This window comes from Mesoplodon bidens, assembly GCF_964165515.1.
Source record: "Mesoplodon bidens genome assembly, contig: HAP1_SCAFFOLD_81, whole genome shotgun sequence".
NCBI classification, from domain to species: Eukaryota; Metazoa; Chordata; class Mammalia; order Artiodactyla; family Ziphiidae; genus Mesoplodon; species Mesoplodon bidens.
In genome coordinates this window covers 1,625,499-1,644,057 of record NW_027672552.1, presented here as the reverse complement: position 1 = coordinate 1,644,057, position 18,559 = coordinate 1,625,499, and the positions used below count along the sequence as shown (strand labels likewise).

The 18,559-nt window shown below is 38.8% G+C and overlaps 1 protein-coding gene across 1 annotated transcript; it reads right to left on the bottom strand.

The window, feature by feature from the left end:
* Positions 1 to 7,673: 7,673 nt before the first annotated feature.
* On the bottom strand, positions 7,674 to 17,853 carry LOC308610039 (ferritin light chain-like; the record flags this gene model as incomplete). Its single annotated transcript, XM_081259322.1, has 2 exons — positions 7,674 to 8,416; positions 17,811 to 17,853. The coding sequence occupies 2 exons, from the start codon at positions 17,851 to 17,853 to the stop codon at positions 7,968 to 7,970; spliced, it is 492 nt and encodes a 163-aa protein (XP_081115448.1). The 3' UTR covers positions 7,674 to 7,967.
* Positions 17,854 to 18,559: the final 706 nt, after the last annotated feature.

Genomic DNA, 18,559 nt, shown 5'->3' with positions numbered 1-18,559 from the left:
ATTTCCAATAGTCCTTGGAATACTCCTATTTTTATTATCAAGAAAAAGTCTGGAAAATATAGGCTATTACAGGGTCTAAGAGCTGTTAATAAAACTATGCTAATAATGGGAGCTCTTCAACTAGGCCTACCCTCTCCAACAGCCATACCACACAATTATCATCTTTTAGTTATAGATTTAAAGATTGTTTTTTCACTATTCCTTTGTTTCTTGAAGATAGAAAACATTTTGCTTTTAGCTTGCCTTCCTTAAATTTTAAGGAACCCATGAGGAGATTTCAATGGAAAGTATTGCCTCAGGGCATGGCAAATAGTCCTACATATGCCAAATATATGTGGCTCAGGCCTTAACTCCTGTGAGAAAAAGGTTTCCAACGTTATATTCATACATTATATGGATGATATACTTTGAGCCACTGATAATATTTCTTGATTAGAGACTGCTTCTCAATTTTTACAACAATCCTTACAATCATTTGGCTTGGTCATTGCCTCAGAAAAAATTCAAAGACAATCTCCATTTTTCTATTTGGGAAAATATATTGATAACTCTACCATTAGGCCTCAAAAACTGCAAATTCGAGTTGATAATTTAAAAACATTAAATGATTTTCAAAAATTACTTGGAGATATTAATTGGCTAAGGCCTTCCTTAGAACTTACTGCTGCTCAGTTAGAGCCTTTACTTGATATTCTTAAAGGTGACTCAGATCCTTCTACTTCACGCTCTATGACTCCAGAGGATTTCAAGCTTTCCAAATAGTTAATAGAGCTATCAGCTCTGCACAGTTAACTCGAATACATACTCACCTGCCCATGTCTTTAGTTGTTTGTCCAACACCTCATGTGCCTACTGCCATCTTATGGCAAACTGTTGGAATTATTGAATGGATTCATATGAAAACTACATCCTCTAAAGTTATTAACCCTTATTATGAACTTGTTATTAAGTTAATAATGCAAGGTAGAACTAGATGCTTACAACTTATAGGTATAGAACCTTCTCAACTTATTATCCCTTATTCAGTTAGTCAACAAAATTGGCTTTTTCAACATAGTAATGAATGGGGTCTTGTTCTTGCAGGATTTTCAGGTACCTTGGAATGCCATTAGCCTGCTGATAAATTGATCCAATTCAGCAAACTTAACTCTTATATCTTTCCTTCTATAATTAGGCAACAGCCTATTCCTCATGTACCTTTGGTTTTTACAGATGGTTCTTCTTCAGGAGTGGCTACTGTAATCATTGACGACGGAACAAAACTCATTAAACAAACTTCCTTGACTTCAGCTCAACGTGTTGAACTGTATGCTGTCATTATGGCTTCTAAACATTTGCCTTCTATATCTTTTAATTTGTTTTCTGATAGTAAATATCTTATTAGCTTATTATTTCTTCTGGAGACTGCGACCAGAGGATATACTAATGACCCTGAATTATCATCCTCTTTTCGTTTGCTTCAACAGCTTATTCGTTCCCACGATGGTCCTGTTGCAGCTCTGCATATCCGTGCTCATTCTAACTTGTCTGGTCCATTGTCTAAAATGAATGCGACTGCAGATGTTTTAACTCGATCTAAACGTGATCTTTGTCCTGTGCATTTTCCTCCCCAAAATAAAGTTAAAGTTACTCTTCCTCCTCAATCTCTTTTCCCTAAAGCAGGACATATCCCAATTTACTGTCCTCCTCCTTTCCCGTTTGTCATGCTGTCAAGAATGGCTAAGGTATTGCATTCATTATCTTCATACTGTTGATACTCATGGTCCATGTCCTGGACACCCTCATATTATGGTAAGTTATGATCAAACTGCTTCACAAGCAGCACAACAATCGCATGCTTTACACCATCAGTCGGCGGCTACATTACGCAAACAATTTTCCCTTACTCATGAAGCCACCCGACAAATTGTTAAGCAATGCCCACAATGCTTACCTCACCTTCCTGTTCCACATTATGGTGTTAATCCTCGTGGATTATTACCTAGTCATTTATGGCAAATGGATGTTACTCATATCCCATCTTTTGGGAAATTACAGTTTGTTCATGTCACTATTGATACTTATTCTGGTTTCCTCTGTGCTACAGCACAGACCTGAGAAGCTACTAAACATGTTATCACTCATTTATTACACTGTTTTGCTTTCATGAACCTTCCCCAAATTATTAAAACAGATAATGGGCCCACTTACACTAGTGTTGCTTTTGCAACATTTTGTAATTCATTACAAATTACCAGTATTACAGGCATTCCATATAACCCTCAAGGACAAGGTATTATACAACGTGCAAATAGACTTTTAAAGCTAACTATTGAAAAAATAAAAATGGGGGAATTATATAGAACAACACTACATAACCTTATAAATCGTGCTCTGTTTATTTTAAATTTTCTCACCGTTGACAGGGGAAAGGTTGGTGGCTGAGCCAAGATTGGCCTTTCAATCTCTGGAGGTCCTCGGGAAAGATCCGCTAACCAGCACTTGGCGTGGTCCTGATCCTGTGTTGATTTGGGGACGTGGTCACGTGTGTATATTTCCCAGATCAGCTCCTGGACCTCTCTGGCTTCCTGAGCGCTTGCTTAGTCAAGCAAATAGATGGCTCGCCACAGCTCACAACTAGTTCAGAAGATGAAGAAGCTCTGCATCTCTCCCGAAAATTTGACAGTGTTGATTCAGAAAAAGAAGAAGAAGAGGAGACCACTTGCCAGGACGACTCAAAGGAGTGATGTTCCAACTTGGGGACAAATTAAACAATTGGTTTCACGAGCTCAAGGGTTAGTGAAACAACAGAATAATCCTGTTACACCTGTGACTTTATTTTTGGCTATGTTGGCAACCATTTCGTGTGTTCCCTCTGTTAATGCAGCAACTTACTGGGCCTATGTACCTGATCCTCCACTATTACAACCCATATCTTGGTCTGAAGCAGAGTTTCCTGTATTTTACAATGATACTGTTTATGGGCCTCTTATTGGGAATATAAAACAAACCAATATGTCTGTAAATTATACTAACTGGTTTAGTACCTATCCTGTCTGTCTTAGCCCATTGAATCTGGAAACTGGATGTGTAAAGGCTATTAGTTATGAGCATACAGATGTTTATGAGGGAACGGATCAGTGAATTAGTTTGTCAGGCTCTCCAGGCATCCTTCGTTTTACAGGAACCAACATTACTCTTACATGCCCGGCTACCAGCCGACGAGAGGATCTTAAGGATACCATCATTTGCTATAAAAATGGGCAACCTATTAATATTAGAGGTTGAATCTCATATGCCTCACCACTTAGGGATTCCGCTATTACTATAGCCAAGGTTACAGGTGAAGATTCAGGAAATTATTTGTGTATGAAGCGTTTACTTGGAGGACAAGGGATACTTATGGCTGGACATATGGTTACTGTTCTTAAGAGAAAATCAAAAAATCAATTTCCTCCTTTTATGACCATTAACTTTCCTGGATCCAATTTTGAATGTTGCAATGCATCTTGGAATAATAACCAAATATGGTGTACTATAGATTATACCAAGGGGTAAATTCTTATCTCTTCTGTTCCCGTCATAGATAGGTTTACCGCATTTCAAAAGAACTGGGATATATGGAAACTAGCTCTAACTTATTCCAATACACCTGTTATAACTTGTGTTGCTCCTCCATATACACTTTTGATTGGTTCTATTAACATTGGTAATTCTTCCAAAGGAGGATATAATACTAGCTGTGTTCATTGTATTTTTACAGTTGTATGTTCCCTTCTGCAGGAACACAATCTGTGCTTATACTAAAGCAACCCATATATGTTATGGTGCCTGTATATCTGAGAGAACCTTGGTATGAAGATACTGGAGTACAGGCATGGGTGGAACTCTCTAAAGCCTTGCAGAGGAGACGCTTTATTGGGTGGCTAATAGTAAGTTTACTTGCCTTGGCTGCTCTGTCTGCTACCGCGGCTACTGCCCGTCTTGCTCTTTCACAGAGTATTAATCATGCTCACTTTGCTAATCAATTATCTCAAAATACCAGTCTTGCCTTATCTTTACAAAGTCACATAGATTTACAGATGAATAACAAGTTAGATGAATTTAAAAACGCCATTTGGGGGATTGGAGATCAGATGGCAGCATTAAAATTGAGGATGCGTTTAGCTTGTCATGAAAAGTATACATGGATTTGTGTTACTCCTTACAAGTACAATGACTGTATTTGGAAATGGGAAAAAGTAAAAATGCATCTGCTGAGTGTTTGGTCAGATAATAATATTAGTCTTGATCTTAAGAAATTAAATGCTGAAATTCAGGATATACAAAATGCACATCTTGATGATATTTCGCAAGAAGATGTAATTAAAACTTTACTGGACCATTTAAAGTGGTTAAACCCTCAGTCGTGGATTACTGGAGGGTTGTCAGGATTTATTACCCTGGCCATAATTTGCCTATTATTGATAATAATCTTTTCATGTCTGTTTCGTATCCTCATGCAACAATATACTACTCTCGGCACTACGCTTCATGGAATTATTTTGCAACAAAAATTAAAAAATAAACAAGGGGGAACTGAGGGAAACAGTCAGCCTTGAGATCAGGCTAAGGACATGCCAGGCATGCCGCCGCTGCTCGAAGGGACTGTCCCTACTTGTTCCCCTCCTTGTTCCATTCCATGGGAGATAAATCACCAGGGCCCAGAAATCAGAAAGAATGTAAAATGAGACAAGCAAAGCTGTCTCCCCCCTGCACATGCAGGTTATTTTGGATGATTCTGGGTTTATGGGTTTTCTCCCAGGGAAGTTAACCTTGATCCGAGACAGTCTATAGATAATGTAAACCACCATCTGGCAACCTTCCATTTCTAGTCTATATAATCTGCAACCGTAGCATAATAAAACTTGCCTTGCAACCATCAGTTGTCTTGGTCCTTCTGACCCCATTCGTCGGTGCTACTTCAGTTCCTTACCCTGTCCCTTCTGACCCTAGGCGGTGAAATCCTCTTTCTCCGGCTGGTCCGTGGCACATATGAATAGATGTTTTTGTCTTGCTGTACTGCACATATGCTGTCTAGTAACAGATATTTTGTCTGCTAGTAGTGTTGTAGATTATGTCTTTCCAAAGTGCTGAGGCAGTGCACCTATTCTGTAGTTGCAGCTGATGCCTGAATGTATCCTAGCTGACAAATTATTGATTAATAAGAACTTGAATTTCTAAAGATTAGTACTGTTAACCAAAATCTGAGCAAGGAGTCTCAAATGTAATTCTTAGCCAGAATTACATGTTAATGAACCATTTAACAGTGTAAATCAAGGAACATCAGTGTAGGGATTTCTTTTCATTTATTTTTTACCTGTTTGAAATATCAGTTAAAGGTTGGCAGCTTGGTTGCAGACGAACGGTCGTTTTGAAGTTCACCAAACTACTTAATGTGGAATGGGATAATAGACTTCCAACGCCCTCAAGGCTGTGACCTTGCAGCCATTTTACACAGCACATCATCATCCTATAGGGATGAACCTTTCCCTGGTCCGAAAAGTAGCCACTCTGTTGAAACTTTGCTTATTGTAACAGGCTTTTGTTTCCAGGTTACATGTCTGTGGAAGACTTAATTCTGAATAGAGATATAGATATTACTGGAAACTAATTGTTTTTCTATTATACTCTGCTTTATCAAAAAAGTAAAACATTTAAATTGTGCTACAAAAATTCAGATGTTGTCTTGCAATCTTTAAACAATAAATGAATGATTTGCCCTTAAAAAATGAATTAAGCAGTTAAGCTGTTGGTCCCACATCAGACAAATCATCCTTATACCTCCTGTCAATATTGTTAACAGAGACTGTTATTTTATGAATCCTTATGATCCCGTGATTCTTTCTTTCATGTTTCAGGGCACAGCAGGTGAGAGAGTGGATTTGTTAAACTGGGTGGGTTTATCCTTCTTTTATGCGTTCCTTCAATTTTATGTTCATTTACTTACTATACACATATGGCAATAGAAGCTGCTAAAGCAATCATTGCTATTCTGCAAAACAACAAGGCACAGAAGCAGATGTCTTATTTCCGAGATTTCTCCCCCCAGGATTATTGTGATTAAAGATACTTTCCCGCAATTTCCTGGAGAGGACAAGGGGCTACTCGCTGGAGGTTTTTTAATGACTTGGAGAAAGGCTCAAATATGCCCCCATTATGGTAATCCACCCCAGGGGCAAACCACACAAGAATATTACGAATTTATTTTATTTTTCTATCCTTGCAAAGGTAATACTCAGCTCATTAGAATATGAAAACTATACTGTCAAATTTCAGAATTACATGGATGAAGAAAATCACCAAAGTGGCATCATATCATGTGTGTTATAGTTGTATTGACTATATTGACTATATTAACTATGTTGTGTTAACAATGTATTGTATAACTCTATATTGAAAAGGCAAAATGCCGTACCTTATTTCAGAGAAAATAATTATGTTGGCAAACCCCAAATTGTACATTGTAGACAGGTCCTAGGAAAAGAAGATTTAATTCATAGTGGACAAGAGGTTAGCTTCTGTTTTCAGCCATGTGCTATTTCAAGAATTAAACATCATGAATAATACAGGATATAAGAGGAATAGTCTAAAGACGGAAAAGCACATTTTGATCAGGAAAGAGAATTTAAGGCTTAAGTCTTTATTTTTTTTTAAGGAAAACTGCCTTATTACTATGAGATAAGAAAATTGTTTCCTTCTCTTCTTCCCTGCTTTCTTCTTCTTCTTCTTCTTTTCTTTAACCTTTTTTACTTTGGATATTTGAATATTTGGATATTTGACCTCTAAGCTGAGATGACTGGAAATGCCTCCTCTGGGCACTAAATGCTGACATCTCCTGATAAGAGGGAAGCTGCAAAGTAGAAGAATTGAAGGTCAGTATGTTGATATTGGTCTCAAGCGCATTGATGTACATTTGTGTATTGGGGAACGGGAGTGAAGCTTGAGAGTGGGCCAGTGGGGAGGGGTAAATATTTTGTGATGCTGTCTACCTATGGGCTTATAAAGTTTACAGCTGCATTAGGAGGACAAGCATTACCATTCGCATGAAAAGTAGGGCAGACGTGAGTTGCAGAAGCATCTAGCCATACACATAGGGAAATACATAAATGATACACCTTATTGCATTCACCCATTCACCCTCCCCTGTTCATGCTAATTGGAAATTTCTATCCATTTCAGAGAAGTAACACAACTATCAATCATTTTCCCTGGCACGACTCTTCCAGGAGGAAGAAAATGGAACACACCTAGCAGCAGAGCTCACGCACTAGCCCATGTGTCTTAGATTTAATATCTGATCACTAGCTGGATTGAAGCCAAGAGGTGGTTCACAAAGTTGCTGCATGTTAGAATCACCTGGGGAACTCTGAGACCTCCCCGTGCCCAGGCTCCTTCCTAGACCTACTGAATCAAAATCTCTGGGGCTGGGACCCAGACACCAAAGTTTCTCTTAAAAGCTCTTTAGGGGAAGGGATATGGGAACAGATGTATATGTATAACTGATTCAGTTTGTTGTAAAGCAGAAACCAATTAAAAAAATATTTAATACTAAAAAAAAAAAAGCTCTTTAGGTAATTCATACGAGCAGCAAAGCTTGAGAACCAGCCCAATAACGAGAACAAACATATTTCACACAGATAAAGTGGGGCAATTCATATGTTAAAAGAACATGAATATATATATATATATTTCTTTTTTTCTCTTTATTCTGTTTGTGTTTCAAATAGGCTTTTTTTTTTCCTTCTGCAGAAAGCGTTATTGTTTCCATTTGGTCCAAGGCTTGGGAGAGGGCTCCAGGGCGGTTGCAAAGCTGCCTAGTGGCTGCAGAGCTGGGCTTCAGGCAGAAGCTCTGACACCAGAGGGGCTCCTCAGAGGCCGCTGGACTTCAGAGACTCCTGTTTGTGCTTGAGCGTGAGCCTTTCGAAAAGATACTCGCCCAGCACAGCCTACGGACCAGCCAGCCTGCGGAGGTTGGTCAGGTGGTCGCCCATCTTCTTGATGAGTTTCAGCTGCTCCTCCAGGAAGCGGCTCTCCAGGAAGTCACAGAGGTGGGAGTCTGCGCGGGCAGGACGCAGGGCGCGCAGATCCGATAGTGCCTGGTTCAGGTTCTTCTCCCTAAGAATGGCGGCTTGCACAGTGTCCTGGGTTTTACCCCACTCATCTTGAGAAGGCTTCCGCGCATCCTGGAAGAGGGCGCGGCCGCAGCACTTGTTTTGCATTTTCAAGAGTCGCTGGGCGCCCTCACACTTCTCTTCAGCCAGTTGGCGAAAAATGTGGCCCCCATTGTCCAGAGTCCCACTGTTGCTGTGGAAATAGAAGCTTAGAGAGAGGTAAGTGTCCACAGATGCATGTTGAACAGGTGGTGGATGGCGGCCTCCACCTCGATGGAATAATTCTGACGAACCTGGGAACTCGTGGTTGATCAGTGATAAGGAGCTAAGCTCCCAAAACGGTGTTGGCCTGTCCTGGAGGCTGAGGATAGCTGAGTGGCTGATTCCAAAGGTTGCGACAGGAAGAAATGTTGGAGGGTGGTCGGGGGCTGGAGCAAGGAGTGTCCCTGGGTCTGTTCATTCCAAACACTGTTGAAGCCAAAGACAGATCTGCAGGACTGCCGAGTGCACTGCCTCAAATAGGCTTTGATATAAATGAACAAGAAGTCCAAGCAAGGACAAAACTTACCCTTCCCCCCACCAAAATAGCTGGTGATACTAGGATCTAGATCTGGGAAGGGATTCTTCCATTACTTTAACATTCCAAGCCACTAGAGCAGTGGTTCTCAAAGTATGGTCACCTTGTAACCAAGCAGTACCCTATGGGGCCTTCCTAGGACAGACCCATCCCCCATAGCCTCTGCTGTAGTTCCTCTCTGAAGTACTCAGATAATAGTATCTCAGGCATATTTCTTGAGTTTTCAGATGCTAAAAACCACCACCCAATGGAAGAAATTAACTCTTTGATGATCATGAGCACACAGCCCCCAGACCTTATGGCACCTAAGGATGGATAATGTTACCTGCCCTGTGGCCTCAACATCAGCCAGTCAGATGATTGTGCACGAGCTGATCACATTCCCTGGGACGTCCCTCCCTCACGTGGCCTTTAAAAATGCTTTGCTGAAATCCTTTGGAGATTTCAGGGTTTTTGGAACACGGGCCACCCCTCTCCTTGCTCGATCCTGCAATAAACCTTTCTCTGCTCCAGACTGCAACCTTTCGGTTTGTTTGGCCTCACTGTGCTTCAGACACACGAACGTGCATTCGGTAACAACCTGACCAGCTTTACCAGTGTCCCCTGATAATGTGTCAGATATTCAAGTTTTAGGGCCCTGTCCCAGCCCTATGGAATCAGCAACTCTAGTGGGGCTCAGTGATCTCTGTTATAACTGGCCCTCCAGATGATTTTTATTCACCTTAAAGTTTGAAAATATCTGCATTGTCAGCTGCCAAAGCGTCCACCAGCAGGTGAAGGGGAGAGACGCCTGGAAACGATAGGGAGTAGCCAAGGCAAGTACAGCAGCATTTGCCGTGGTAGTAATGGAGAATGCCTTTTCTCCACTGGTTGGCACAGACTAGTATCTGGGGGCAGTGGCAGGGTTATTTAGGATGCTTTACATTTCAATGTAGAGTGACCTCTGTCCTGGTTTGCCAGGGACTCCCCCTGTGTGAGCACTTAAAATCTCATCCTGGCAAACCCCTTAGCCCTGGATTTGAAAAACATGAAATTTGAAATAACATGAAATTTAGGGGAAACATGATCTAGGTTTTGGGCAAGTCACAAGTGCTAATTAAAGCTAAGCAAGTATGGACAACATCTAGCCTTCTTTACCCCTTTGCAGGAAGGTAAATCTGATTGGGTGAAAGAACTTATTGTTAAGAAATCTTTGTAGAAACATCCCCTTCTGCTTAGTCCGCTGGTTCTCACTTCTGGCTAGACAATGGCGTCGTCTGAGGAGATTTAAAATGATTTTATTGGTTTAGGATGACCAACTGTTGGTGTGAGGGTTTTTAAAAAGTGCTTCAGATGATTCTAATGTGCAGCCAAATTTAGGTGCCACTGCTTAAGCTTTTGAACCGCTGCTACATATTTTCACCTCATCTTCCTAATGAGAATATCCAACTGTAGTTGGTTTGGTTTTTTTTTTCTTTTTCTTTTTTTAAACTGTCTTCTTATAAGATTTACTGTCTTAAATAAGATTGAATGTACAGAAAATCCCGCTAGTCCATCTGGTATAGATGGATCCTTAGAGTAATATCGTTAAGATATATACCATTTAAGTATTGTGATTGGCCTTTTTAAAATTAACATATGCATTGAATTAGTACCATCTGTTTTGAAGTTGTCACGTTGGGTAGCTCTACCTCTAATCTGCTGCCATTGCTAAATATCTGGACACCTCTTATTAGGAATTGCTTTTAAACATCTTTCGGGGTTAAAACCAAGATTGCTGTATTATTTGTACTGGGACCACAAAAACCTCACAAAGATCCCCCGCTGTACTTTCTACCCCCATCTCTAACCCTTGGCAACTTCTAATCTGTTCTCCATCTCCACAGTTTTGTTATTTTAAGAATAATATGTAACTATCATCATGAATTACTTAATCTTCGGAGATTGGCTTTTTAAAATTTTTCCCTCGGCATCATTCCCTTAAAGTTCATTTCAATTTTTGCATATATTAATAATTTGTTCCTTTTTGTAGCTCGGTAGTATTCTATCATAAGATTTTATCACAATTTGTTTCAACATTCATCCATTGAAAGACATTTGGGTAGTGGCCAGTTTTTGGCTGTTATAAATAAAACTGCTATGAACATTTATGTGTAAGTTTCTGTGGGAACTTATTTAAGTTTTTGTTTCTTTTGGATAAATGCTCAAGAGTACAATTACTGTGTTGTAGGGTGAATCTACTTTTAGGATTAAGAGACTGTCAAGCTGTTTCTCAGAGTGGCTAAACCATTTTATTTTCCCACCAGTGGTGTGATATCATTTTTCTATGTACTCGCCAGCATTTGATGTTGTCACTATACTTTAATTTTCATTATTCTCTGATATCTCATTATGGTCTTAATTTGCATTTCCCTAATGGCTAATGATGTTGAGCATCTTTTCATGTGCTTCTTTGCCATGTGTATATTCTCTTCCATGAAATGTCTGTTCCTGTCTTTTGCCTATTTTCTAGTTGGGTTTTTTTAAGTTGTTTGGAGAGTTCTTTGTATATTATAGATACAAGTCATTTGTCTCATGTGGGATTTTCAAATATGTTTTCCCACTGTGTAATTTGAGTTTTCATCCACTTAAAATGATCTTCTATGAAGCATTTTTAACTCATTTTGATGAGATCCAATTTATCAATTTTTGCTTTTATTGATCATACTTTCGGTGTCAAGTCTAAGAATTATTCACATAGTTCTAGATGCCAAAGATTTTCTCCTATTTTTTTTCTAAAAATGTCCTGCTTTTACATTTAAGAATATGATCCACTTTGTTTGTTTTTGTTTTTGCTGTACGCGGGCCTCTCACTGTTGTGGCCTCTCCCGTTGCGGAGCACAGGCTCTGGACGCGCAGGCTCAGCGGTCATAGCTCATGGGCATAGCCGCTCCATGGCATGTGGGATCTTCCAGACTCGGACACGAACCCATGTCCCCCGCATCGGCAGGCGGACTCTCAACCACTGTGCCACCAGGGAAGCCCCTATGATCCACTTTGATTTAATTTTTGTGTAAAGTGTGGAGGTTTAGGTTAAGGTTCATTTTTTTTTTTTAAAGACTTTTTTTTGGACAGTTTTGCTTTATTTATTTATTTATTTATGGCTGTGTTGGGTCTTCGTTTCTGTGCGAGGGCTTTCTCTAGTTGTGGCAAGCGGGGACCACTCTTCATCGCGGTGCGCGGGCCTCTCACTGTCGCGGCCTGTCTTGTTGCAGAGCACAGGCTCCAGACGCGCAGGCTCACTAGCCGTGGCTCACGGGCCCAGTTGCTCTGTGGCATGTGGGATCTTCCCGGACCAGGGCTCAAACCCGTGTCCCCTGCATTGGCAGGCAGACTCTCAACCACTGCGCCACCAGGGAAGCCCCAAGGTTCATTTTTTGTTTGTTTGTTTTTGTCGAGGGATGTCCAACTGTTTCAGTACCATTTTTTGAAAAGTCTATTGTTCCTTGATAGCTTTCACACTGCTGTCAAAAACAAGTTAAATGTATTTATGTCAGACTATTTCTGGGTTCTCTATTCCATTCCATTGATCTGTGTATCTAACCTCCATCATTACTGCAAAATCTTGAAATGGGGTAGATTAATTCCTCCCATTTTAATCTTCCTTTACAAATTGTTTTAGCTATTCTTCAGCCTCTTCTTACCATATAAATCTTAGAATAAGCTTGTCTATATCCACAAAAACCTTGAGGGCATTTTAAGAGTAACTCTGTTAAGCCTCTTAACTTGGGGAGAATTGACATCTTTATGATGTTGTGTTTTCTAATCCATGAACAAGGTATGTCTCACTATTTGTTTGGGACTTTTAAATTTTTCTTCATCAGCATTTTGTAATTTTCAGTATAGAGGACCTATAAATGTCTTATTGGGCTTATATTTAAGTATTTATTTAGGTCAGTTGTAAATGGCATCACATATTTTTATTTCAGCTTCTACACATTTGTTGTTAATATATAATTTGATAAAACTGTGTTGATTTGTACTCTAAAACATTTACAAACTAATATTATTTCTCAAGCTTTTTGTGGATTCCTTGGTATTTTCTCCATTTAGATTATCATCTCCTCTTCAGATACCGTTTTACTTTTCCTTATTTAATATAATAGTATATATTACTATTCAACATTCAGTAGGATATATTCCTTCCTATTCAACATAGTAGGAATAGTCCTTTTATCTTTTAAATAAATGTTTTAAAAATTTAACTTTTAAATTTATGTATTTATTTATTTTTGCTTTATTTTCTTACTAGAACCTCCATTAATATATTTAATAAAAGTGGTGAGGGCAGATATCAGTGCCTTGTTTCTGATCTTACAGAGAAAGCATTCAGTCTTTCACAGTTAAATATAATGTCGGTATAGGTTGTTTGTAGATCCTCTTTATGAGTTTCAGTATGTTCCTTTTCTATTCCTAGTTTGCTTGGGGGTTTTTTTCTTCTTTTTTTAAATTTTTTAATTTTATTATTATTATTTTACAACTTTATTGGAGTATAATTGCTTCACAATGGTGTGTTAGTTTCTGTTTTATAACAAAGTGAATCAGTTATACATATACATATATTCCCATATCTCTTCCCTCTTGCACCTCCCTCCCTCCCACCCTCCCTATCCCACCCCTCCAGGCAGTCACAAAGCACCGAGCTGATCTCCCTGTGCTATGCGGCTGCTTCCCACTAGCTATCTACCTTACGTTTGGTAGTATATATATGTCCATGCCTCTCTCTCGCTTTGTCACAGCTTACCCTTTCCCCTCCCCATATTCTCAAGTCCATTCTCAAGTAGGTCTGTGTCTTTATTCCTGTTTTACCCCTAGGTTCTTCATGACATATTTTTTCTTAGATTCCATATATATGTGTTAGCATACGGTATTTGGCTTTCTCTTTCTGACTTACTTCACTCTGTATGACAGACTCTAGGTCTATCCACCTCATTACAAATAGCTCAGTTTTGTTTCTTTTTATGGCTGAGTAATATGTCATTGTATATATGTGCCAAATCATGAATGGGATTGGATTTTGTCAAATGCTTTCTCTGCATTAATGGATAGGATCACATGACTTTTCCCCCTTAATCTATTGGATATGGTGGATTACATTGTTTGATTTTCAAATACTTAACCAACTTTGCATAACTGGAATAAATACCACTTGGTCATGATATATTATTCTTTTTATATATTTCTGGATTTAATTTGCTAATATCTGGCTGAAGATTTTTACAGGCAATTTCATAAAACATATTGGTCTATAGTCTTCTTCTTTTTATACTATTCCTGTCTGGTTTTGGTATCAAGGTAATACTGGCTTCATAAAATTAATTAGGAACTGTTCCCTCTACTTCTATTTCTTATCAAATCATGTACAATTGGTTTTAATTCTTTAAGTCTTGGGTAAAAGTGAAACACCTAAGCCTGAATATTTCTTTTGGGAGTTTTTATATGAAAAATCAGTGTTTCTAATGGTTACAGGAAAATTGAGATTATCTATTTCATCTTGGCTGAGTTTTGGTAGTTTTGGGTGTAGAAGAATTGGCCCATTTCATCTACATTTTTGAATTTATAGTGTAGACTTGTTCATAATAACTTGTCCCTTATTAACCTGCAGGATATGTCATGGTATCCCTGGTTGCATATCTCATATCTGTGATTTGTACCATCTCTGTTTTTACCTTTATCAGTCTTGCTAGATCTTTATTGATTAAATTGTTTATTTCCAAGAACCAGCCTTTTGTTTCATTGATTTCCCCCCCCCATTTTCCTGTTTTCAGTTTCATGGATTTCTGTTTCATCTTTATTATTTCCTTCTTTCTGCTTGTTTAGTGTTTTTTCCTCTTCCTTTTTTACTATTGTAATATAGAACATGAGATTATTGCTTTGAAATATTTTATTTCCCAGTTTAGTTCTATAAACTTCCCTTTTAGCATTACTTTCACTTCATTCCACAAACTTGGATCTGTTATATCTCCATTTTCTTTTATTCTATGCATTAAAAATTTTTTCCTTGACGCTGTCTTTTTTACCCATGAGTTCTTTGGAATTGTGATGTTTAGTTTTCATGTGATTGAAGATTCTCCTGTTGTCTTTCTGTTATTGATTTCTAGTCTGATTGCATTATGGCTAGAGAACATACTCTCTATGATTTTAATTCTTTTAAATCTGCTAATGTTTTTTTTTATCACCCAGTATATGGTATATGAGTGAATGTTCCACGGACACTTGAATATGTATCCTGCTCTTATTGAGTGTGTTCTTTAAATGTCAGTTATGTCCTGTTGATTGATGATGTTTTCAGTTCTTCCATATCCTTGCTGATTTTTCTGTCTGGTAGTTCTATAAATTGCTGTGTTGAAGTCTCAAATAATAATTGTGGATTTAAAATTTTCTCCTTTTACTACCTTTTTCAGTGTTTGCTTCATGTATTTTGAAGTTCTGTTGTTTGGTGCACACACATTTAGTATCCCTAGGTCATCTAGGTGGATTATTCCTGTTATCTTTATGTAATGACCCTGTTTGCCCCTAATAATTTCCTTTGCTCTGAAATCTACTTTATCTGATATTAATTTATCCATTCCTGCTTTTTCTGATTAATGTTCACATGATATATCATTTTCATCCTTTTACTCTGAACTACCTATATCATGATGTTTAAAGTAAGCTTCTTATAGACAGTATATACTTGGATCATGCTTGTGATTTTTTAATCTACTCTTCCAATCTCTGTCTTTGACTTGGTTACTTAGATCATTTACAGTTAATGTAATTATCGCTATGTTAAAGATTAGGTCTACCATTTTATTTTTTGTTTTGTCTTTTACCTTAGTTTCTCAATCTTGTGTTTCTCTTATTTTGCCTTCTTGTGGGTTACTTAAACATTGTTAATAAGCCCATTTTAATTTATTTATTTATAATCATTTGTGTATACTGTGTGTATAGTTTTCTTAGTGGTTGCTTTTGGCATTACAGTATATGTATGTAACTTATCATAGTCTACTGGAATCAGTGTTTTATTACTTCAAGTGAAGTTTCAAAATTTTACTTCCATTTAGGTCTCTTAATATTCCCCAGTTTTAAAGTATGATTTTCTGTAGTATTTCCTTTCTCTGCATTGAGTACCACATCAGATGGTGTCCTAATTTTTGCTTGGACCATCATATAGTATTTAAGAAACTCATGAGACTAATGATAGTCTCTTCTATTTACCCCATTTGTTTTCACCCATTCCATTGTTCCCCTTTTCTTTCTGAAGTTCCCAGTGTTCTGTTTTTGTTTTTTTATGTTTTCATAAGTGTAGGTGATATCTGGTCTTTCCAGTGCCATTGGATATGAGTTTCAGGAAACCCTGAGCCTGGCTCACTTAATGCTGCTGAGTTGGAGGGTTTGTATATGTGGGGCCTGTTGGCTCAGCAGATGCTAGCCGATTACACTAATGTTGATGGGATTAGTGCCACAGGAGGATGGGTTCCCATTCAGGCTATGCTGCTGCTACAGTAGAACAAGGGCCCCTCTACTCCAAGTGTGGGGCAGTGACCTGCTGCTGTCACTGCTTTGTATTAGGCTGCTTTTCCTCCGGTGTGTGATGGGATCCCATGGAAGCTGCTGCTGTTGCTGTCAATCACAATGTCAAATTCATTTCAGAAATACTTAAGTATAAATATATAGCCTGGCTCTTGTAGAACCTCTGTATTTGTTTTTTATTGCTTTCATACAAATTACCAAAAACTTAGTGACTCAAAACAAGGTAAATTTATTATCTTACAAGTCTGACATTGGTCTCAATTGAGTAAAGTAAAAGTGTTGGCAGGATCGACAGACGAATGGATAAAGATGTGGCACAGGGATTCCCTGGTGGCGCAGGGGTTGGGAGTCCGCCTGCTGATACAGGGGTCACGGGTCATGCCCCACTCCAGGAAGATACCACATGCTGCGGAGTGGCTGAGCCCATAATCCACGGCTGCTGAGCCGGTGCGTCCAGAGCCTGTGCTCCGCAACGGGAGAGGCCGCAACAGTGAGAAGCCCACTTACCATAAAAAACAAAAATGTGGCCCATAGGGCTTCCCTGGTGGCGCAGTGGTTGAGAGTCCGCCTGCCGATGCAGGGGACACGGGTTCGTGCCCCGGTCTGGGAAGATCCCACATGCCGCAGAGCGGCTAGGCCCGTGAGCCATGGCTGCTGAGCCTGCGCATCCGGAGCCTGTGCTCTGCAAGGGGAGAGGCCACAACAGTGAGAGGCCCGCCTACCGCAAAAAAAAAAAAAAAAAAAAAAAAAAAAAAAAAAAAAAAAAAAAAAAAAAAAATGTGGCCCATATATACCATGGAATATTACTCAGCCATAAAAAGAAATGAAATTGAGTTTTTTGTAGTGAGGTGGATTGACCTAGAGACTGTCATACAGAGTGAAGTAAGTCAGAAAGGGAAAAACAAATACCATATGCTAACACATATATATGGAATATAAAAAAAAAGAAAAAATGGTTATGAAGAACCTAGGGGCAGGGCAGGAATAAAGATGCAGCCATAGAGAGTGGACTTGAGGACACAGGGAGGGGGAAGGGTTATCTGGGATGAAGTGAGAGAGTGGCATGGACATATATACACTACCAAATGTAAAATAGATAGCTAGTAGGAAGCAGCCACAAAGCACAGGGAGATCAGCTCTATGCTTTGTGTCCACCTAGAGGGGTGGGATAGGGAAGGGAGGGTGGTAGGGAGATGCAAGAGGGAGAGGATGTGGAGATATATGTATATGTATAGCTGATTGACTTTGTTATGAAGCAGAAACTAACACACCATTGTAAAGCAATTATACTCCAATATAGATGGTTAAAAAAGAAAACAAAAGTGTTGGCAGAGCTACATTCTTTTCTGGAGGCTCTTAGGGGTGTTTCTGTTCCCTGGACTTTATCTGCTGCCAGCAGTCACTTATAGTCTTTGATTCAGAGTCCCCTTTCTCCACCTATAAAACCCAAAATGTTGCATCTCTGTGATTCTGCTTCTATTAAGTCATCTCTATCTTTCTCTTTCTACAGTTGGGAATGGTTTTCTGCTTTTAAGGACTCATGCAATTAGATTTGTTCCATGAGGTACTCCAGGATAATCTTTCTATCTCAAGGTCTATAACTTCCGTCATATCTGCAAAGTCCTCTTCACCATGTAAGGTAACATATTAATAGGTTCCAGGGATTAGGGTGAGGGCATTTTTAGGAGCCATTATGCTGCCTACCACACCCTTAACAAGTGACCTTGAGAAAATTACTGAGATTTTTAAAGCCTTGCTTTCCTCAAACATAAAATGGAAAGAAAGATAACTAGTTAATATCATGAAAGTGAAACAGTATATATGAAATCAACTAATTCAGAAAATAAGATTTCTTCTTTTTCTTTATGATTTACATGATTCTCAGAGTTCAGGTACTTGAAGAGTTACTTTTTTTAAAACAGAACTAAGGAATTTCAGGGTTCAGATGCTGTAAGATTGTCTGAATTATCTGAGTAACAATTAGCTAAGCACAGGTGTAAAGCATTTGATTTACTCCCTAGTGTTCTTTATCTTCTCCTCCCACTAAATGCATATCCCTTGTCTAGCTCCAGCCAGTAGAGTCAGAGCTTGTTTTACTGTTTAACTAAAGTTCAATTTAAATTCTCTCTACATCTCCAGATTCTCAGCCCTGGTTGCATATTCTATTCACTGGGGAGATTTCAAGAACTACTGATGTCAAATTTCTACCTATCATGGATATTTGAGGAGGGACCTGGAATGAAATGCTCTAGCTTATGGCTTTGGGCGCCAAATCATGTTACCTGTAGAAGGTATCTTCTAGGTATGAAAATAGCTC